Raw genomic sequence first — 24,822 nt, 5'->3', positions numbered from 1 at the left:
AGTTAAAATTTGTTGGTCACGTCTAGAAATTGAGAACCTTTGATGCTAGCCTCACGAACCATTGGCGCTGGCCCCACGAACCATTGGCACGTGGTTAGGTTAGTTTGGTTAGGTTAGGCAAACATAGTTAAAATTTGGTGTCGTGGTAATATCAGGAATATGTGGTTGTGAAACAAAAAAAATTGCGAAAATCGACAGTTTCCATTCCGAAAACTAACGACTTATTTTCACTTATTTTGCAATTTCTAGACGTTTCCGACAAATTTAAATTCAGATTCGTGATCAGGAGGCCTCAATTAGTGAGTATGCCAAATATGAAGAAAATCTGAGAGGGGTCCTCTCATCTCAAGTCGTTCCTTTTCTTTTAAAATTAAATCCAAATTCCAATATTTGGAGGTAAGTTGTCAAAAAAAAAATCCAAATAAAATATTAATGCCTAAGCAAAGAACAGCTACAATGGAAATTTCCTAGGCTAAAAACAGAAAATGGAAAACTAAAATAAAAATACTACAGAATTTTTTTTTACAAAATAAAAGATATATAAAGTATAAAAATTAAAGAAAGTAGCAGCATGCCAAAAAAAAATCATAATCTTTAAACCTGCGGTAACATAAATAGTGTTAGTGAAAATAAACTACCAACTAAAATTCACTTACATACATAACCTTCTTCAAAAGCAATTAAGAAATGAGCAACAGGAAAGGAACAGCAATACCCAAGGCAAGTAACAAAAGGAGGACCCATGCACCTAGGCTCAAACGATGTCATACCTGAATTGATGCGCTGTGGTTGGGCATGCCTGAAGATATAGAAATAAGGACTGTAAGTGTGGAAAAGAGAAAAAAAAATAGGTCAGTGACATCACATCCATACATCAAATCACACAATGATAAAAATACTGATAGTCTTAACACACTTTCATAATACACCTTTATTTTATCTAGAAACAACTTTTGGCCAATACGTACAAATCTTGTTGGTTAATAACAACGGCATTAATAAACCATTCAAGACAATGCTACAAAAGCATTTTCCAAAAAGGGAAGTGACTTTTGCCAATATGTTTCATGTAATGTACAGAGTGCATCAAAAAAATTGTTGGTATCTGGAAGTTTTTCTTTTATTATTTTTGCACACATGTGTATAGAAGTACAAATTAATATTAAGGTAAAAGACTTGTATTAACAATATTAGTTTATAAAAACATACCCTGAAAGTGTTTGGTGTGAGCACCCTTTGTCATATATTCACATGTAGGGGTAGATTGATTGATTGATTGAGTTGGTGTTTTAAGTCCACTTTATGCACAGTAAGGCTAATCGGGACTGGACCTACAGTTTAAAGTGGAATCCAAACCACTATGAGCCTCCACCGGGTATCGAACCTGGGACCCCTTGATTACAAGGCAACGACGCTACCACTACGGCATCGGGGGCATGTAGGGGTAGAAAAATACAGGGTGCCCAGTCTCTATGGCACCTGATTTTTCACATTCAGTGCTAAAAATATACATATATATTTTTAATATTTCGAGTTCACTTATGGAAATTTCAATTACCTTTCCCTTTAAAAAAAAATAATGAGTACAGCAGGTGTTTTCATCTTTGTGTGTTTTCTGTACAAAGTGTATCATTAAATCAGATTAATAAACATGCCATTATACACTTTTTTGACTGTTAGCTGAATTTTAAAACCTGTGGCAATATGGCAAAGTCAGCCATATATTGGAATGTAATGCATAGTCATTCATGCTGTTAACAGTTGAGCCATCTTAAGGAACGCCACTCTGGCACAAGAACTACTTATTTTTAATCCAATCTCGTATTAATTAATAAGTAAATCTTTTAAGATCATACTTGCAAATGTGGAGCTTTACATTAGCAGGATTCATGGCTTTTTTAGACCATATTTGTAAGAAAAAAAAAAGAGCTGGCACCTGAATTAGTTTTAGTTTTTTTCTACCCCTGTCAGTGTGGATTAATACTCTCAATGTCCAAGTAGTTTAAGATTTTAAGAAGCTTTTATTTCTAAAGGTTTGTCTCGAAGTAACAGATGTTGCTTCAGTCTGAAAGGAGCCTTAGAAAATGCACCAACTGAAGACAATTGGTTCTCATTTGTAGTCCCTTTCACAACACCCTCTATCACTTTGGATTTGCCTACAGATGATCTGCTGAACACAAATAACTGATTCAGACTTTCACAGCCAAACAGGCTTTGTAAAAAACCAACAATCATTTTGATACATGCTATATAACACTAGGATTAGGACAGATTAAACTATAAACTAATGGTACTAGCCAATATAACCATACTGGTGCGTCATCTTACAAGTAAAATTGCCAATAATTTTAGCATCTGATATTGCAGGAAGCAAAACCAATTCCTTGGCTATTTTTGAAGCACATTTTGAGACCATTCTGTTCAACTTACTATATCTCTGTTTACAGACTGTTTTACAAGTAGAAACATGAAAACAATTGTGTGTAGTGCAGGGAACAACATACAGACATCTTATTTTTAGAACTTGGAATAATGGTGGTTTTTCGTAAAGTGGCTGTGCTGGTGCAAGACAAAAGTCTAGCACAGGTTCATATGAGTGCTAAATTTGAAATTTTTCTATTCACTACAGTTTAATGTGAAGCCTGCAGGGGCTGCCCAAAAAGGAATTTCACGAGTATGTTAACCCATCTTCTTCTAATTTTGCCTGCATCAAGATGAAATGCCAACATTGTATTCCCTGTGAAAGCCCTACTATTTCCATCCAAAATAAAACAACAAAAATGACGAAAAGTACTCTTTATGATTTTTTAAAAACATTTCCATGCATTCAAAAAGCCCACACTTTAATATGATAAGTAAAACCAGCTTTTGCCAAACATCCAATACTATTATTACGTTGTAATTCAAGTATGCCATACCTTCAAATGCATATAAATGAACAAAAATACATAACTAACACCATATATGGGCCAGTTCACCAATGGAGATTAAAACAGTTGACATGTTAAGTTCAAATGAAATTTATACATACAAGCACACCAATAAAGGGCAAAAATCACTTATTTATCCTAATGTGTATATTAACGCCTTTAATGATTTACAGGCCATTCGGTTTAGCTTCAGCTCTAGTCTTCAGCAGCGCAGAAGCCTGCTGTCAGCAAGAGGATGCAAGAGTTCCATTGAGAGCAGAGTTGCTAACTGCCGTAACAATTACCTATATCCATAATCTGACTTCAGAGCTTATTGGTAGGCGTGTTCAGTACTTACTGCATATTTTTATAAAGCGACAGTTTGAGAAGGTGATAGTTCAAGGGAAAGAATGACAGATGATTCTCTTTGTCGGTGAAACCCTCATTGTTTAAGCCCCTCGGTGCTCATCATCTTCCTCTGGGGGGGGGGGGGGGGACAGATTGTGTTACCACTAGGAAGGTGATTGTTGACCTGTGTTGCTTAGGGTGTTTTATTCAACGGAAGCTGAGGTGAAAACTGGAATGAATGTTAGAGAAAGAAAAGTCATTCATAGTCCAAGTTGAGAAATTATCTTAACGTGCATAAGTTTATAAAGAAAGAAGCTGACACTGGTATTGCGTTGAACATGAAACGAGTGCAAAAGCATGTTTCTGCATCTACTGATATGTCAGTAAGTACTTTGAAACGAAAATGATCACCACAAAGTAACTGGGAAGGGATTAGTAACGCCTAACAAACCACGCACAAGAAAGAAATTTAAAAGTGATGTGGACGAATTTGACAAGTGTGTTATTCGTAGAACAATTGACGAATTTCACGATCAGGAAGGACAGCATGCTAGTTTAGATTCGTAAGTATTTTATTTAATGAGACAACAGCATAAAGCTTTGCCAGTTTAATGTCTAGTAGAATTGTAACTTCCGTGTATTGCAACACTGCTCCTATGAGTCACCGACAAAAGGAATCATCTGTCATTCTTTTCCTTGAACTATCACCTTCTCAAACTGTTGCTTTTTAAAAATACGCAGTAAGTACTGAACACGCCTACCAATAAGCTCTGCAGATGACAAACATCTCCTGCTTTGCGCATGCCAGGGCTCAGGCTAAACCAAATGCGCTGTACTTGAGACATTTATTTTGAACACACTGTATTACAAAAGATACATACAAGAGTACACATGACATTGTTCTCTCTCACATACCTGCTATAACCGTGTTGATGCACTCATACAGAAGGGACATGGCTGATGTACTGAAATATCAGAACTTCAATTAATGCTGAGAAATAGTATTTTATGCCAAAACTTGCTCTGAATTAGAACTGAAAGAGGCATTTCATGAAAAAAAATATACTAATAATTAGGGATGTGAACCTTTTGTTTTAATGATAACAGCAAAAAGTTGACAAAAGCAATATAAAAATGTGTAAATATGATTGGGAAGGTTACAGAGGTATACAGGATGGTGCAAAAGTAGGTTGACAGTCTTTGCCTACTTGGCATGTGTCACCTGTCAATCTATTTTTGCACCACTCTGTATTTTCAATGTTTTGGAACTATAAAGCAAATTTGGAAGAATAATGTCCTACTTTCCACATTATTACCATGCTGTACATTTGCCCTTCACCGGAAGGTAATGATTTCAAAAATTCTTCTCCTCTCAAAAAAACTGCTGATGTTCCAAATTCAAAAAAATTACATGTGTTTATAATTCCTTCTAGAGTATTCAAGTGAATCGGCCCGACCCTGTGGCCGAGTGGTTAGCACATCGCGCTGCGACGCCAACGGTCCCGGGTTCGAATCCCGGTCGGGCTTGGTTGTTTGTGAATGTCCATTCATCAATTTCATCATTTCATCACTCATCCCCATCTTCGCAAATTAGCCAAGAGGCACAAAACACGAAGTAAAATAAATCAAATCAAATCAAATTCAAGTGAATCTTTGTGTACTTTACGTTCACTGATTTTTAGTCATCTGTGATAGAAAATAAGCACATAATGCCACAAAACTATCCAAAATATCTAGGCAACATTGAAGGTAAGTCACACGGAGATTTGTTTGAATGATCTAGGAGGAATTCTAAGCAGATGAAATATTTCCTAATTTGGAATAACAAAGGTTTTTTTTTGAAAAAAGCATTTTCAAAACTGATTATGCTACCACAAGCCAAACTTCCAGCACAGCCTTAATACAAAAAAAATACAATCTTTACAAAGAAAATGTGCATGCCCTATCAATATTGTCTTTGAAAGTTAAAAGTGACTTAGGTAAATGAAACTGCAATTTTTGTGTTTTATTAACAATAAGCGAAAAAGTATTATTGTGTAGAATATTATATACCTTTAACAATAGTATGTGGGAAACCATCGATTTTATAATTATGGAACTGGAAAATTAATTTTATTATGTAAAAGTGAGATGTGTGAATACAAATATGTTAAAAGAAAAGGCAATAGTATTCATCTAATTTTCATATGTTGTGTGAGATGAAGTACACATATACCAAACAAATGTACTTGTTCGTTTCTGGCACAGATAATCCTAAAATTTATGATATCTCTATGTTTATCAACATCTCTAACATTAATTTTGAGGGAAGATAAAACAAAAAGTTCACATTCCTAACAATAATCATTAAGTAAAATACTATATAGGTGAATATGAAATCTTTAGATTTCACATTTTCAATTCCACAGCAAGAACTTAAGAACATTCACAGGCAAAATATACAACGTACATACATAAACATCCAAAACTTTATCTACATACATGATGCAAAACGTCTAATATCTCAGCATACTCCACTACAGCACGATAGTAATTTTACAATCTTAATGTGAAAAGTGTAACAAAATATTTTACAGATATCTGAATGACTATTTTTTGAAGACTTAATTAAATTGACTAAATCCATCTTACTTTGTAAAGCATAAAAAATTACCGAAACTTATCAAACTGTACATAGCCAATATTATACAGAGGAACCTGAGGAACAATGTGTGCAAATATTTTACCGTATTTACGCGTGTATAGTGCGCGTGCGTGTATAATGCACACCCTGGTTTTTGATGGGTAGAAGTGACAAAAAATTATATCTCATATACAGGGTGCCCGGAAATTCCCCTTACAAACTTCTAGGGCTAGTAGAGTGGACTGAGTAGACAATATTTGGAATAGGAACCCATGTCCTGAAACGTACCGTTTCCGTGCTACAACCATGACAATGTGTCGGATGTGCCTGTGTTGGTATGCAACCGGGTAGGCAGTACATGATGTCAGAAGATCACCTGATGGCACGTGACGTCTACAAATTGTTGCGTTCCACTGTCGACACAGGTGTTGATCATTGAATACAGTAGTACGTTTCTTTTTTGTTCCCTTGGCATTGTTACCAAATAAATTTGTTTGTATTATGGACTGAGTCACACGTCATTCACTTCTGTACCTTACGTAACACCTCATTTGACATGGTTGTAATAAATGATTACACTTTAGGTCATCAGGTGATCTTCTGACGTCATGTACTGCCTACCCGGTTGCATACCAACACAGGCACATCCGACACATTGTCATGGTTGTAGCACGGAAACAGTACGTTTCCGGACATAGGTTCCTATTCCAAATATTGTCTACTCAGTCCCCTCTACTAGCCCTAGAAGTTTGTAAGGGGAATTTCCGAGCACCCTGTATAATGAGCAGAACAATCCAGTTTCAAGAAATGGCTTTCTTAGTTGTAGGTTGTAAAGCTGTTGCTATGCTGATGAAGAGTGAATGACGTCATACCTATTGAATTGCTCATTCCTTCTTTTTCAAAATATATACTTTTTCTTTCCGTGACTAATGTAACATTTATACGAGGCACATTCAGGACCTTCCAAAGAGCAGTTAGCAGCACAAGATTTCTTCCATTAAGGAATTTACACACTCAATGTATGTCATATTATTTGGCCAGTAATACATTTTAATTATTATTATCTTCTTCCTTAGGTTTTCTTTCATCCAAAGTACCATAAAAATCAGAACGTTTCTTCAGGTTTTGATGAACTTATTTGAATCGCATATCACATTAGTGTCATTATTTTGTATAGAATACTGTTCCCATATTCAGAAACTGCAGGATTCAAGCTTTACAACGATATATAACATGATAGGGTTCCGTAAACATGAAAAATCACTGCAAGTGTCCCAAAATCATGGAACGATCCTGTACGGTTTCATGTTGGCTGTCTGAATTATTCTGTGCATAATACGCACCACAGTTTTTGGGGGCAAAAATTTTGGAAAAAAGTGCGCATTATACATGAGTAAATACGGTACTTCCTATTTTGTGCACAATGAACAGCAGGAATGATACTAAAGCAAATTACTTTTTTCATAAAACTTCCTTGTAAATGTTCTATTAATTTCGGTGGCCCCTGCTACAATATACATGCGAACTTGTGAAACACAATAGAACTTTACAAATACGTTGTGCACAAAAAGTTAGTAGTTTGTATTATTGTATATGTATTAAACTACTGTGTCTTTCACTCTCCGAAACATGAATATGGTGTCGAACGATTTACAAGGAACATGATTCATTCTTGTTGAATTGTATTGGGCTGTACTGTTCGTACTTTTGATTCTGACATTTTGGAGACTACATTGAAATTGAAGAGAATTTCAAAAACTAATTTACATCAAATCTGTTTAAGGGCACAAGCTACAGTTTCCAGGTCCAGCCAGATGCAAAAAACCTGGAACTGCTCCTTCCCCATCGACTTTTCGTCCCAACGAGCTCGAGGAAGAGAGGTCTGTGCACTGGATAGTTGTAGGAGGGAGAGAAAACTTAACATTATGATTATGGGAGTATTATTTTACTTGATCTCTTGAGAATATCAAACTTCCAATGGTACAGAAAAACACAAGAATGGAAAGGCGACAGTTTAAAGATGTTGTTTGGGATGGGATTCTGTAAATACTTAATTATATTTTTTATAGACCGTATATAGCTTAATCATCAACTTTAAAAACTGCTTTCACTTGCAACATGGGGAGAAATTCATACTCTTTTTTGTTGTTTTTTTCAGTAGTAGTGTCCATTATGATGATCTTGAAATAAATGCATACCTGGTGTGAAACTTATCACTCTTTGCCTTAGAAGTTGGCAACGATGTTGGAACCAAATGGGCAAGAGACAAAGAAGAGAAGACCTCATCTTTCCCCTCCCTTACTGCTTCGTCTTGTTTCGCTTGGATTGTTGTGTCAGTTTTAGGAGAAGCATGGACATGTGAGGCACAGACAAGAGGGAGTAGTGAAAGCAGCAATACGTAGTTTTCTGTATCTTTGGCAACTTCAAATATTATAACAGCAGTAAGAATGACATATATCCAATTTATACAGAAGCTACATGAATTTCACTGTATCAGAATTCAGAGACAGGATATTATGCCTTTGGCATGCTAGAGGGAATTCCAGAACACAAAATTTGTTCTGAATACAAAGTTGAAATTCTGTGATTAAAAAATAAATTATTAACATATATGTTTTTTCTGAACAAGATATTGTAGCCAGATTTGTACTCACAAAAGAAGGTATGATTTACAACTATGCCATTCTCACTTTCCCAGATCTTAAAATTTTATTTAAAGGCATAATTTCCAATATCCAAGTATAAAAAGGTTACGCATTGAGCCTAATAATGTGGATGAGCCTGGGCATCGAAGACTTACGTAAAGTTTGTGTTAAGTCCACTTCATACTTAGATAGGCTAATCAGTATAGTTTAAAGTTGGATCCAAACCACCATGCAATATGTCCCCACTAGGGATCGAACCTCGGGCACCTTGAATTCAAGATGATAGTGTTCCCACAATGCAACTGGGAGATCGATCTGACAAATTAATGTGTAAAATCAGAGTTGGAGGTTCTGTTTACCAACTCAACTACACAGTCAGGCTAATAAAACAAGTATTTAATATTTTTCTCTACACAATGTTATTCTCCTTCAATAAACTGTTATTCACAGTGGATTCTAAAGCTACAAATTAACTGCTACGACTAGCTCAAGTATAATGATAATAGAACATGCAACAAGGAAGCAGAAACTAAAACTAGCTAAACAAAGACTGCAGAGATGTCAAGTAGTCATTGAAAAAGCCCAACGGTTGGTTACCTGTGAATGAGGTTTGTGAGTGGTTCTATCAATTTTTTGCCCAGCCTTGGTTCAAGGGGTGTGAGCGCACCAAACTGAAAAAAGGGGGACATCTTATTAGCAAAACTACTTCAAACGAAAAATAGTTCCCTCCACCTCACTGACCAAAAAATTGATAATTTTCCCCCCACTCTCTCTTTCGCACAAGCATTACCTAGTCTCGGCAAAAAATCACAAACAATCCAGCAAAATACAATGGTTCATAATCTGCAAAAATTAAGAACTGTACATAAAAAAAAGTAACTTACAGTAAAACTCCTAGACAGAGCAAAAAAGTAGGCAAGTTAACTAACGAAATAAGCATCTGCAAATCCTCCACGGATGACTGATAAAAAAAATCGGGCTGCCTGCAAATTATCATGGTTAAGAAACAATTTATGGCATAAATAAACTTAAAGTGTGCATAATCTACAAATTCCCACAATTCAGAAATTAGGGGAGTGCTGTGCTAGATATTGTTACCTGCTTATTATATCTATAAGTGGATGACTCAGCTTACGTCCCAATCTAGGTTCAATAAGAGTGAATACAGCAAACTGGAAAGTGCATTACAGTTAATACAACTACACTGTTTAGTGAAACACTCCATACTAAATATTAGGGATGGGCAGATTACACAATGGAAATTATATGTTTATTCCCATAAAAATTAAAACAAAATGGCACAATATTACACAAACTTGTAAGATATTTATGGATATATCGAATTTGGTAAAATTATCGGTAATTTTATCGAAATGCCTATATCGGCTGATAGAGTACCGATTAATCTGCACCATCCCTACTAAATATGGAACAAATTGTTACAAACTGATTTATTATGAAATAGTTAATTCATAAATGTACATAAACAGTGGAATGAAGATTTCATGTTCCCAGAGTTTACAGTTTATAGGTTCTTTAGGCACAGTGCCTTGAAAAACATATAATCAAGGTTTCACTGTTCATGTTTCAGAACACTAATAAATATATTTAATGGTACCATTAATTATCAAGTCGACAATTAGGGCTGAGCTGACACCCTTTAGAACCAACACTGTTACCGATGACTATGCCTTTTAGAATCTTTATAAATGTTAATTCCACTACAACTTTACCAAAAAAATATCATCAGTTTTGCCTAAAATACAAGGGATGAATGAAAAGTAACATCAATGGAGCACCTGCTTTGTACCTTCACGTGCATACAAATGAAAAATAAACAGGAATGAATTATCAAAAGTAGTTGTGGACGAAATTGTGTGAATATTCCCTGGCACATGTGTGTCACGGGCAGTGAAAAAGGTTTACATGTGCTTAAGAGGCTGCAACATACTTACAGATGGTCTTATTTCAAAGTATAGCCGACACGTTGAAACAAACATAGTTTACTTCTCTGACGTCAAGAACCAGTACTGCCATCTACTGATGATTGTTAAAGTTGCAGCTATTACATTTGATTCATCCCTTGTATATCTTTACACATGAGATTATCAGATTAATAAGTAAAAATAAGTCAATTTTAAATACATTGTCGTCCACAATAGTCGTGCAAAACAAATTGAAGTTACACACAATTTACTATTTACACTCAATGACGAGCAGCATTTTACAGACATCATGGGATATACAGACTTTTAAGTACCGAACGGCATTGAATAATTTCATACAATACTTTTACATTCTGACCAAAAGCACAGGTATTGGTTGGTAACAACACTGATGCACCGGCACCAGCAATCATACAGATTTCAACAGAAGTACACATGTAAAAGTGTCATCTAATATAAGAGAAGAATATTAAGGTTTGTGGGAAAGTAGGATTTTTAAAAAAGCACCGATTACTGACGACATTGGAAGGAATGATAAAGGTACATGTTTTCTCACAAAATGAGAGTTTTATATGTGAGAATCTTTTCTAATCTGTTATAAATGTAGGTTTTCCTTTCTTCACAGTCACCATATTTGCTTTTGCAGATGCGATTTTCTCAAGCTAATAGCTCCTACGAAATAAATTTTCCCACAAGAGGTGTAGGTCATTCTTACATGCAATACACAAAATATAAGAAAATATGCTATTTCCTAGTGATGTGACGAATCACACTTCTGATGTTTTAATATTAGCTGAAATGGATTTTGGAACTGGTTTGATTTGATTCTTGCTAGTTAGCGTTGGTCTTCTGGTACTTTTGCCTAATTGCAACAATGAGCATGAATGTTGATATGATAAAGGGACACTAAAATAAACCATACCCAAGACCCCTAACATACTGTGCTAAATATTCTCCCACAAAGGTCGGCATTTTGAAACTGGTATTATAATTTTAAAAAAACTTATATTGGAATATTCAATTCCAGATTTCAAAGATTAATAAAAGGGAATATATAATTTGTAATTAATACAGTTTAGTGTCGCAGTGTTATGTAACACTAGAACTATGGGTTTAAATATTCATAGTATAAATCTTCTTACCTATGTAAAAATCTCAGAGTAGTATATGTATGATACAAAAATGCAGGTTTTTTATAGAATCTATTTTTGGAACTCTGACTATGATGTTGTGTCTATTACAAAAAACATAAATATCGGAATCTGTATGAGCATCAGAATTAGTTCAAAAAATTACCTGCAAGAACAAGTTAATCAGTAAATTCACCGATTTTCTGTTTCGTCACATCACTAGTTTCTGTTACCTTTTATTCATCTATTCTAACGTGTGTGCAACGACTAATCTGGAATATAATGGATTTGCTAAATATCCTGAGGAGCCAAAGAAATAAAAACTATTAGCACTAGAATGGTTAACTTACCAATTTAATAATTTTGATGAGCATCCAATTGTTGGTGGATGTTGTCATTAACTTAAAAAACACTGGTGCTAGACTGAGGTAATTTTTAGGATTTTTCCTTGCTAGCTCACACACAACATTGACGGCAGCCGACTGGACACCTACAAATATGAACAAAGTTTAAAAAAAACTGATAGTGTACTCAGATTTAAATAAAGACACTGCATTTATTCTACTCTGCTCTCATAAAACATGTTCTGTTAGTTTTTCTGCAGTAACCACAAGCAATTCGAAAAGTAACAACGATAACTGTGTGAGGCAATTAGTTACCTGAGTCAGGATCTTCTAGCTTCTCCTTCAGTCTTGGAAATGCTGGCCTTAGGGCCTCTGGGAACCTAAGGAACACTTTATACATCATAAGTACAGCTTTCTTCCGCAGATAAGGCTTTGTAGATGTCAACTGGAAAGGAGATTTGTATGAATAAATCACAAAGAATATGCTAGTACATGGACTAAAGCTAAACTCCATGCAGGCCTGATAACTGCTGCTGCGCTTAAACTTGCAGAACAATTACCAGTGCACATAAAATTGCGTAATTAACGATAATCATTATATTTAAAATAAAGACAATACAGGCGCAAGAAATCTCACCACTTCCATCACCATTTTCTAGTACTTATTTTTGTTACTATGGTTACAGCAAATTGTTTTCTTGTATTTTATACAGCATGATAAGAGGATTATAACAATATATATATATAAAAACAAACATGCATAAGTTAAAGCAACATTAATATAAATAACATTAACATTGAACATAAAGTTTGAGAATTCGGAGAGTCTCAGGCCAGAGTGGCCTTTTTCATTGGTCAGCGCATTGAGTCCCATCCCAGCTGTTTTCTGGTTTTCGAGACCAGACCCTGCTCCTTCTTTTCAAGAAGCTCTTCAATTGTCCTCACGATGCTGGGTCATTGCCGAAATTTTGGAAACTCCCACTGGGAAATGAAGCCAGGACCTCTCGCATCAAAGACGTGAGCACTAACTATTTGGCTATGCAGGAGCCTGCCAGTATATACACAATAAACTTATTACTAGCAAAACAAGAATTATCATTGTATTGTGGCATGAAGGTTCATTGAGGAGTGAGTGAAGTCCAGAGCTGCTTTAGCAGGGACATTGTTAGAAAAATTCCCACCTGAGATCCACTACCCTGGGACCCTGGAAGTCTAAAACCTACAGTATCTTATCTGCATACATCTGAATGATTAAAGAATTTATTTATTGCCAATTCAACGATAGTAAAAACTAGGGATGGGCCGATATGAAATTTTGGCCGATACCAATAATAATACCGATATTCTGCCGATCCGATATAAAATTAGAAATGTTCCATGAAGAACCTGAAATGTTCATTGATCTCCTTAATAAATATGTGTTTCGAGGTGACTGCAGTGCAAAAGAAGTTGAATATTTAGACAATTACTTTTTTAAAAAGTAGGGCATCGAGATTATCCATAAAAATTACAACAAAATGGCAGAATTTTGCACTAAATTATAAGATATTTATCGATAGATCGGATCGGTAAAATAATCTGTAATTTTACCGATAAACCGATATGCCTATATCGGCCGATACCGATAGAGTACCGATTAATCGGTCCCATCCTACTAAATTTCTCAAAATAAGCTGAGAACCCAAACCTGCCAATCAGCTTCTAACTGGGTGATGCATGGTCAGCGTATCAAGTCTCATATCAACTGTTACCTGGCTCTTGAAACCTGAGTCCACTACTACTTCTTTTCAAGAAGATTCCTCAATTTTGGGCCTCTCACAGAAGATTGAAGCTGGAACTGCTTGCACCAAAGGCAAAAGCACTAATAATACGATGACCGACATAAGATGGCTGGACAAGAGGATTCTGAATGAGGCAATGGTTCCAAATGTTTAATGATTTTCGTAAATTTTATAGCGATGGGACAGATTAATCAGTATCCTATCGGTATTGGTCCAATATAGGCACATCAGTGTATCGGTAAATTTACCGATTATTTTACTGATCCGATATATCGATAAATATCTGAAATTTAGTGCAAAATTCTGCCATTTTGTTGTAATTTTTATTGATAATCTCCATGCCATAATTTCTAAAAAAGTAAATGTCTAAATATGCAATTTCTTTTTTACTGCAGTCACCTTGATACACACATTTATTAAGGAGGTGAATGAACCTTTCAGTTCTTCAAGGATCATTTCAAATTTTATATTGGATTGGTAGAATATCGGTTATCGGTAAATTTTATATCATTACTTTATTGGTATTGGCCAAAATTTCAAATCGGCCCATTCCTAAAATTTTATGTGAGTATTAGCAAACCTTATTGAGTTCTGGAAATTATGGTGGAAGTAAACTCTGAGAAAGTAATTAGAACAGTTTAAATTTTAAAGAAGTATTAACTACCAGATCGACTATAATTTAAAACGTATCCACCCAATGAAGAGCTCACTCACTCTATTAACCTTGAACAACAGACATGGACGTCTGCAGGATTTTTTCCAGGGAGGGGCAAGGAAGAATTTTTTTTTCCAGGAGGCAAACAAGGCACATTTTCCGCAATAATAGTGTTGTTCCCTCAAAAAAATTTGCTTAAAATCTAATATATCATCTGAAATATATAATTTTTGGTTGACTTTCATTTCCGGGGGGAGGGGGGGAGCACCACTCCTTCCGGATACCCATGGTAACAGATGTATGTGTGCATTAATGTTTCCCGCACCATGCCGGTGCAGTCTAATGCATCATGCTTAGAGGAGGAGGCATAACAACTTTTCTCCTCAGATTTCCCCCACCCAAATGATAATGAGCTTTACATTTCAAATATAAATGCTGTGATTCAGTTACAGGATGCACGACAAGCACTTACCAAAGTCATGATGTCATTAGCTAAATCACGAGCCAGATCTGGACTGATGAAACATGACAATCCTGACAGAGCTACTCCAGCATCATACTGATTTTGGCTATTAAGGTCCTTTCTCACCATGTTTGTTGTCAACATCAGCAACTGTAAAAAAATCAAAGAACATTTACTCAATGTTTCCTTTTCACCAAAATACGGTAATATAATTCATATTTTAAAATGTTACATGTCAAAATAATCCTCACAAAGTAAAAAAAAAAAAAAACTTCCCTGTGCTTTACACCACAACACGAAGGCCTGTAGGGGGTGTGGAATTAGGGCCCCATAATTTCTTGGTCATGGCCAAAGGTGGGGGTGAGGTGATCAGCACCATGCCCCTGGCTGCCTTTACACCCCAGACTTTCCTCCAGGTACCCACTTTATAAGTCAGATGCTCTAATGACTTAGCTACCGCAGCTCCTCACTAAGGGTATGTAAAATATAGCTTCAAGCTTTCCTGGCTAGATATGATGCAACAATTCTGTTGGGTTATTGAATTTTGGAGTTCTGGGGTTCCATACTTTCAAGAGCTGAGGTCACTTTATTAATCTTCAGAAACTGAGTGTAACTGGTTTTCAAAACCATGCAAACTTTCTGAACTAACCTCCTTGATAATGCAATTTTACCTGGAACATTCCCCAGTTTCTAAACAGTGTAATATATGAATAACATGTTCCAATTCTTAAGAACAGTAAGAAAATGGAAGAATCTGGCATCAAGTTAACAGGATATTTATGGATATATCAAATTGGTAATCCCAATGTATGGGATAAACAATGCATGTCCTGAATCGAAGGGTAAGAACAAGCCTGTTAACATTTTCACTCAGCATTAGATCAAGAAAACACTTACTGCACTTGCTGGCATATAAGTAGAGGCACATATTTTAGGTAAATAAAATAAAATTTTGGTATTGTAGCGGTGAATAATCACATCAAAAGTGCTATATAAAATGACATTTTTGGTTTTAAAATTGTGAATGTAATCCTAAATTTGATTTAAAAACTGCACTTATTCCACAAAATAAACTTATCCCTTCTAATAGCACATTTATGTAGTTACCAGAGTATTAAGTTTATTCCTGTGTAAAGGGGTCTATTTCTGCTTCTCAAATATTTACAGCACAATTAATCAATTTTCCTTGAATTGCATAACTCACAGGATACCTCAGACTTCAGAAAGTGTTGCATCGTTATATAAATTGTCAATTTTGAGTTTAAGAGTATATTGCGCATTTTGCAGTTCATTTCGTGACAAAACAGGGTAGGAAAATGCACCTCACCCCTTTCAGAAACATGAAAAATGAATATTACAGCATGTTATTTCATATTTTCGTCAAAAACAAAATTTGCATGCCTCTACATATAAGACATACTCTTTTACTTAAAAATAGGTCTGAAAAACATTTTCACTGTTCTGAGTTAGACTATTTCTTTCTTGATTCCTTGCGATGTGTGACAAAGAAGATTAAAAATACTTTCTTTACTAGTTTTCGTTGAAAATAGTCCTTCATATTATTTTATATTGGAAATGCTATAAATTGATTATAAATTCAGTGATAAATCTTTTTCCTAAAAAAACGTGTGCAAGAAAGGGGGTGTGTCTTATCAACTGGCAAATATGTAACTTCTAGGAAACTATGCAGAGAGTCCTATTTCACAAGCAAAGATAGCATTCTGTCTATAGACTGTACAATGGAAAGGCTGATCAGAAAACACATTTCACATAATAAACAACATATTTCTACATGTGATATGCCAAAACATATGCAAGCGAAATACAATGGGTTTTTATTCTGTTTACATCTTTGAATTATAGCAATAACGAACATGGGTATTGTTAGAAAAAGTTTTATCAGACTTTGTGTCCAACATGGCATGGTTCTCATTGTAGGCGAATATAATGAAGATGCTACACAGTGTTGGATATGTGTATGGTGTAGGGCTTCAGAAGGAGGACCATCAGGATTTTGTATCCTCATTGCTGAAACATTTTTCTCCTCACATGCCAGTAATTGTTCCACCTTTGATTCTGAATTTACTTGGCTTTGTTATTAAAAATATTTTCTTTACTAGTTAGATTAGGTAAATTATTTGTTGAAAGTAGTCCTTCATATTACTTTATATTTAGGCTGATCCTTTGTCTAATGCCAGCAAAGCCATTTGATTAATTTTCTTTCATTTCGAAAAATTGCTATGATATTCAAAAAATCTGAAAAATTACATATGCTCAGAATGCGTAGAGCATTCAAGTGACTCTTCATGTGATTTACTTTCACTGTAATAATTTCAGGCTACATAAGCCTATTAGACCATTGCAAATATCTAGACAACAGTGAAAGTAGGAATTCCAGATGCAATTCTAAGACGATGTAATTATTCAATATTTGAAATATTATTGCGTGTTTTCAAAGGGAGAGGGAATTTTGAAAACAGCTTCATTGGCGTTAGCCAAAAATCCAGACGAACCTTAAATACAACATTTCTATTCAGGCTCATTTCATTCCAGGGTGATAGTAATGGTATTATTTATCATTCTGTTCCAATATACATTGAATCTGGCTACAATTTTAATGCTCAAGAACGAAATTCTGAATCCTTGTGTTACTTCTGCACCTTTGTCTCTAAATAATATTCTCTAAAGATGGGAGCCATCCAGTTCTCAAGGATCCCTTGAGAACATTGGGCTGCACTATGCTGCCACAATAGCTTTAATTTCTACCAGCAATAATGAAGGTAAGAGTACTTAAAGTTAACTATTTACATCGGTTTCCTGATGAAAACTCTGTGAAGCGGCCAAATAACCTATTCTCTTATAGGTAAATTTTGATGAACTCATCACTTCTATTACATTAAATCCTGCCCAGCTGATGTCGTAGCCTAGCATCTGGAGCTGAAATTAAAAAGATAGAGAGTAGAGTATTAAAAATATAATACAATTACGCAGTGTTTGTGGATATATTGGTTCCTTAGAATTTAATAATTTTACCAAACGACTGATGAGCCTATATGAAATGATACTGACAGTAGTGTTTAACCCTAGCTTGCCCGTGCTGTCCCAGAAACTTACTCACCTGAGGGAGGCCCACACTTTCTTTTATTACTAAATTCGATAAACCATTTTATTATAAAATCACTGCTTCCTTTCTTGATTTTATATGAGCAGTTATTTATTTAAAAATTACACAAATTACAATCATTAATAAAAAATACCAAACATCATTGCACGAGTGTCGCACACATATTTTACCATTCACAAAAGCTCACAAAACCATAATAATTTTTCTTTAATGCTTATTTGTTTATAGAGGTGTAGTTCATTAATTATAATAATTACCAAAATTACCATCCAATTGTACTCTCTCACTGGCATCTGTGTCTCAGATAACATGCATTCAAGATGGCACCTGATAGGGCCACCTAGTGCATCTTGTCACTTATTTACATTATATTTATGTTTTTGTCAACAAAAGTAATACAGAAATATTGAGAACATCCTATGGAATAATGTAATTTATTTAATTTTTTATCAAAATGTTCAGTTCAAAAATCTTAAAAATAGAGGTGGTGGGCCTGACAGCCCTCCCTCCCCCCACTCGGGTAAGCTAGGGTTAATATGTCCCATCCCTAATTTAAAATAACAGAAAGAAAATATACCTAATAACTGTTTAAAATAATACATGAAAATTCATTAAAACATATCCAAAATTGAATTTATGGAATATTTCATAGGAAGAGGAATATGTAAGAGCTGGCAAATAAATAAAAAGAGGAGTTCAAGAAACCATGAACATGTCAAAAAAAAATCACATCTGTGTAATCACATAGGCTATCTTTTAAATACACAATACGTTGCTTTAAGGTTTCTACTTTAAAAATGTTGAGATATACTTTAAAAAGGCTGGAAATTTGTGTAGTCAGGGGAAAACTTAGGTTTTTTCCTGAAAAAGATTTGAAAATGTCATGAGTATCTTCCCTACTTCTCCCAATGGATGGAGAAGGAAAAACAACCCTGACATGGTAAATGTTTGTATGAATAACCAATTTAAAATAGTAACATTAATTTTTCATCTCAACAGCATTTTCTTCCATTTTTTTAGTGCATTATATGAACAATAATTACTGATTCAAGTTAATTAATAAAAATATTTGAAAGGTCAGCATATACACTTAAATTACAACTATAAACAATCAAACCAATCCTTCAAACTTCCAGCGAATACTTACGTATGTGAGTTTGGCCACAGCATTTGCTTTGACGGCAATGTTGTCTTGACGAAGCTCTTGTTTTATTTCTTCTATGCATTGTGCAATATACTTTGCCTGGAAAAGAATTACAGAAATTAATGTTTCAAGAAATTTCAGGAAACCCTTGTGTGATTTAACAATTAATTCGTTACATTATTCCCAGCTTAGCAGCATGTTCCTATGTCAGACTAGCTACTTTTCACGGTTTCTAGTATGTTTATCTGCCTACGTGAGCATCTAATACGAAGATTTTCTCTCCAATGCTCCCATCTCAGACCCAAACACAGCTGCACAATGTGCCCTGACAGTCAGACTTGGATCGTGTTAATTAGAACCAATCCTAAATAGAAATTCTTTGACCGAACCTTGGATCCAATGAGAAAAATGACGTTGTCTCTGACGTCATTTCCTTTTAAGGATCAAATTCAAGGACTTGTTCATGATTTATTTGATCGTGTACAAGGTGCTTAATAGACACCATTCAATGATTACCAGAAGATTACAAAGAATAATGTACTCTCACCAAAAGTGAGTCTGATATCTACAATTTTTTTATGTACATTATCCTATAAATAATTCCATTAAAATGATTTAAATCAGTGATTTTTAAAACATCACCCAATTTAAATCAAACCACCTTGGTATGACACCACAAATATTTCACCAATATATCCTGATGATATTGTCTGTTATGGCAACAACAGCAAGTTTCAGATTTGAAAATTGACAGAGGTCATGAAGGTATGATGACAACAAAGTGAATGAAAACTTTCCAAAATTTGTTAAAATAACTGATCTTGCCCAAGATTTTTTTTATCTTACTCATTTTTATTAGTAGATTTTTTTTTTTTTTAAAATCATATATTCATAATTACTTATATGTTCCAAGTATGATGATTAAGCCACATACATTTACATTTTGGATGACAAGATATTATTTACCTTGTTACAATATTGTAAGACCCAATGCCTCATTTCTGCCAGGAAAACTAAATGTATATTACAAGACGTTCCAGGTGCTTATTGTTCGGCTAAACTGGAAAGAAACCAGGCTCCGTGAATAGCCCACGTGATGAGGTCAGTGGAGTCCTCTCCCCTTCCTTTAGCTTCAGGGACAGTTATTTCCGTCAGGCACCCTCACCCCCTCCTCCCCGACTCAGCTACTGTCAATCGCCGCTCCCCAAACAGAAGCTAAGCAATGGCCTCGAGTCATTCCCCAAAGAACTGAAAGTGTGTCACTTCAACACGGAAGGTCTGCTAAATTCCTTTGACGAATTTAAATACATAATAAACAAATTAAATTTTCAGATCATAGGAATTACCGAAACGTGGCTTAAACCACATATTTCGAATAACACGGTAGCATTAGATAATTATGATATTATCCGTAATGACAGATGTGATAGGACTCGAGGAGGCGTTTGTTTATATATACACAAATCATTACAATGGAAAGCACTCGAATTGTCTATTCAAAAATATAATGACATCGAAGCCTTAGCTGTCGAGGTAACCATACAGAAGGTGAAGGTCGGGATATTAGTCGCATACAAACCTCCTAAAGTTAACTATACATATCTAAGCGATATTGGGGATATCGTGCAATATTTTCATTTGAATTATGCTCATTACATTGCGATTGGTGATCTCAACGTAAATATGTTGAAACAAAATGAACCCAACACGCGATTCTTAAACGACATCATTGCCGAGGCTCACGGTAAGCAAATCATCACAAAGCCCACGAGGGTAACGCCAACGTCAAGGACTTTAATCGACGTTATCATCTGCTCTGATAACCTGAAGGTGACCCACGTCGATCAGAATATAATGTCCGGTATATCAGACCATCACCTAACATACGCCGTGTTTGGAATCAACTGCACCAAAAAATATAACAAATTGGTTCAAGTTTAAGAACTTTAACGAAAGCGAGTTTAACAAAGACGCGGGAAATATTAATTGGGACTTAATATGCAGCAAACACGACGTAAATGAATCCGTTTTTCTCTTGAACAGCAACATTATTGCGTTGGCTGACAAACATTTTCCAGTAAAAACGTTTCGAGTAACTAGACCACCCGCCCCTTGGATATCTGAAAAAGTAAAAGAATTTTGGAAAATACGCGATTACTTTCACCTGAAGTATGTTAACACCGGAGATCAAGACGCGCTTCTCTCTTATAAATATTTTAAAAATCGTGCGAAAAAAGCCGTGAGAAACGCAAAATTCCACCATTATGACCGGGTTCTCAATGAAAAAGTTAAAAACGCTAGAGCATTTTGGCAGACATTAAAATGAGAGGGAGTTGTTACTAATAAGTTTAACCAAAAATTACCCTCAAGTGTACTCAATGCGGATGCAATAAATGACTTTTTTGTAAATTCTGCTTGTCAGCAAACAAACACGACCGAGGTTGAGAAATTAATCGAGTCATATAAAACACGGCAGACAAGCAGAACCTTCAAACTGAAGAAGGTTAATGAGGCTACCGTGTTGAAAGAGGTCAAAAAACTACACTCCAATGCCAAGGGTCATGATGGCATCAGTCTAAAAATGTTGAGACTCTGCATCCCGCATTGCCTAAAGAGCCTAACTCACATCATAAACTGCTCTCTTTCTCAAGGGGTATTTCCCGAAGATTGGAAAAAGGCTGTAGTGACGCCCGTACCGAAAACCACTGTTTCCCTTGATGTTAAAGATCTAAGACCAATAAGCGTACTGCCAATTATGTCTAAAGTTATAGAACGCATAGTAAAAGAACAATTAGTAGACCATCTGATGTTGCATGACCACTATTCTCCACATCAATCAGGCTTCAGGAAACAGCACAGCACGGTAACTACTTTAGTTAGCGTTGTTGATGACATAGCCAAGGGGATGGATAATGGTAAAATTTCGTTTCTGGTACTCCTTGATTACACCAAGGCATTTGACTCCATAAACCACAACCTTTTGGCAGAGAAATTGAAATCTATCGGCATAAGAAATAAGGAATTGTTATGGTTTCGGTCTTATCTAACGAACAGGCAACAATGTGTAAAATTAGTACATGAGAATAAATCGTGCATGTCTAAATGGCTTGATATCAAACAAGGAGTACCACAAGGAAGTATTCTAGGACCTATCCTATTTTCGCTATACATCAAAGATTTTAATGATTCACTAAAACACTGCAAATACCACCAGTATGCGGATGACACACAAATATATATACATACAAACACCATTAAGAAACAGTGCAATGGCCCTAGAAGCATTGCAACAGAACCTAAATTCAATATCTAAATGGTCTGAATGTAATGCACTCAAATTGAATTCATCCAAGTCTTACATTTTAACTTTAGGCACAACGAGTAACCTCAAAAAGTTAGAACAATTACAACTCCCCCTCCCTACACTGAATAATTCCAAAATACAGAAAGTAGAAACAGCACGCAACCTTGGCATAATATTGGACGAGAATCTACAATGGGGTTCTCATGTCACACATATAATTAAAAACTCAATAGCCAAACTGAAATCACTTTTTCCATTAAAACATATGCTAAGCAAAGAAACGAAAACTCACCTAGTCAACACACTTCTAATGCCAAAAATTGATTATGCTTCCCCCGTATTTATAAACATCCACAGTGCTCTAAATTACAAGATACAAAAACTTCAAAACAGTTGCATAAGATTTATACTGAATGTCAAAAGAAGAGAACACATATCCCCGTACTTACAGGAACTTAATTGGTTAAACGTTAAGAATAGGAGAACATTTTTGGCATTGTCTTCATTGTACAGGATCCTGAACAATAAGGAACCAAGATATTTATATGATCAAATTGCTCAGTACAGGAAGAAAGGAAAACAAATTAACCTTCGTCAAAAAACACACTTCACGATTCCTGTACACAGAACAACATTCTATGGGAATTCTTTCATAGTCACCGCAATAAAAGAATGGAATGACCTCCCCCCACCACTGACCTCAGGGGAGCTCCACCCTGCAACATACAAAATAAATCTAAAGCAGCATCTACTGTCCAAACAATAGTGCCTGGCTTTGTCTTTTCTGTAATGAATGGGAATGAGGTATTGGTTGTAGTGATAGCTGTAATAATTGTATTCTAATTGTGGTATTTAACTCTGTACCTTCAGTACATTAATTGTTTACATTATAAGTAGGAATGTTTTTTTAATTTCTTTCTTATTTATTATTATTATTTTTTGTATTTTTATTCTTTCTACTGCAACAAAGATTTTCAAGAAGTGGAAAGTGTCAATTGTAATATGTTTTTTTTTAAAGGGTTTGTTGTAAGAACGGCCCGCGAGGCCGAAACACGCCCTCTCAATAAAGACGATATTATTATTATTATTACTATTACTAGAACAGGCGGAAAGTTTGTGCTGTTGTGGCAATACAGATTTAGGAATATAGAAAAAAATAATACTGTTTAAGCACCTGTACAGTAGTAATTTCTCATTCACTTGTAACTTATATAACAACCAAAGAAGAGTTTGTTGAAGAGCTAGGTAAACAGCTTTGATATAATGAAAATACCACTGCTCCATAATGTAACAGAGTTATGTGTCTTTGGCTGAAAACCAGTGTGGGGAATGCCTTTATGGCTATTGTTGACACCTTTACCTGTGAAGAAACTTGTGGTCAAACAAGCAATTAGGTCTACCGCCGTCCCCTCGTTTGGAAAACCTTCGAACCCTACTCCTTGAAGCAGCCATCGGGGGGAACAGGATTTTGTCAAAAATAATTGTGCACTGTGAATGGGGGCCGGGAGATAACATGGATGAGGTATAGTATAGTCATTGATTGATCCTTCAAAACTACTTTCCAAAATTTATTCACGATTTCAAAGGTTCTGTAGTAATCATTTCTTATGGAAAACAAAGAATAAGCCAAATTTCTACAATTGTATTTTCTGTTCAACTATAACACCAAGTGTATCAGTACTTGTATACCTTTCAGAATACAGTGGTGTTATTTGATCTTCCTTTGAACATTTCATTTTCATAGAACATAGTACTTGTGACTACTGGTACAGTCATGGACAGTTCTGAGTTATAACGATTATATTCAAAACAAATGCTATCGTTACAACCCAAAAGTGTACATGACTGTACAATGATTACTTCTCAAGTGTATAGTCTGACCATCAGGTACGTGTGTGTGTGTGGTAAATGCTCAAGGGAACAAAACTTAAGTGTGTATAGTGAAAGTGAAATGTGCTTGGAGTACACAGACGTGCATGTAAAATATGGGCTAGTCACAATAATTACTTGATATGTGGAAAACTGAAATTATTGTCGTGAAAAAAACGAAATCCCACCTTCAACAATCCTTAGCAATGCAGAATACCTAAGTACCAATGTGAAAAACAAGAAAATAATGAATTTCAGACGTTTGGCGGATACTAAAATTATAATCCCATTACTGACAAATGTACTGAAATCTACCATCAACACATGAAAGCAGCTTAAAATCGAATATGAAACTTCCTTAACATTTCTCAAAACTGCTAACTGCAATCGTAAACTCTTCAAATCTAACAGATTATTTTTCTGAAAGGTCATGTTTGTCGAGTCCAAATCATATGTTTACACCGGCTGGAATTGACGTAGCGATTCAATATGCCACATAAACACGGGAGAGTTCCCTTTATTAAAACACATTTCAAA

General features: G+C 35.2%; 1 protein-coding gene across 3 annotated transcripts in view; it reads right to left on the bottom strand.

Annotated features, from left to right (window-relative positions):
- g (adaptor-related protein complex 3, delta 1 subunit-like garnet) overlaps positions 1 to 24,822 on the bottom strand; it is a 104,557-nt gene that overhangs the window by 79,383 nt on the left and 352 nt on the right. For 2 of the 3 annotated variants that reach the window (XM_083138124.1, XM_083138126.1), the window contains exons 2-9: positions 19,116 to 19,211; positions 17,653 to 17,781; positions 14,854 to 14,994; positions 12,261 to 12,390; positions 11,952 to 12,091; positions 9,123 to 9,196; positions 4,173 to 4,222; positions 771 to 820 (exon numbers count right to left, since the gene is read on the bottom strand). In XM_083138124.1, the coding sequence (XP_082994250.1) occupies positions 771 to 820; positions 4,173 to 4,222; positions 9,123 to 9,196; positions 11,952 to 12,091; positions 12,261 to 12,390; positions 14,854 to 14,994; positions 17,653 to 17,781; positions 19,116 to 19,211 (810 nt within the window). The remainder of the gene's footprint in view (positions 1 to 770; positions 821 to 4,172; positions 4,223 to 9,122; positions 9,197 to 11,951; positions 12,092 to 12,260; positions 12,391 to 14,853; positions 14,995 to 17,652; positions 17,782 to 19,115; positions 19,212 to 24,822) is intronic. The other variant, XM_083138125.1, reaches the window with a different exon arrangement.

The sequence above is a fragment of the Lepisma saccharinum genome, chromosome 16, assembly GCF_977018435.1.
Source record: "Lepisma saccharinum chromosome 16, izLepSacc3.1, whole genome shotgun sequence".
In the NCBI taxonomy this organism is placed as follows: domain Eukaryota; kingdom Metazoa; phylum Arthropoda; class Insecta; order Zygentoma; family Lepismatidae; genus Lepisma; species Lepisma saccharinum.
Note: the sequence above shows the minus strand (reverse complement) of the source record. Positions and strands in the feature narration are given on the sequence as shown.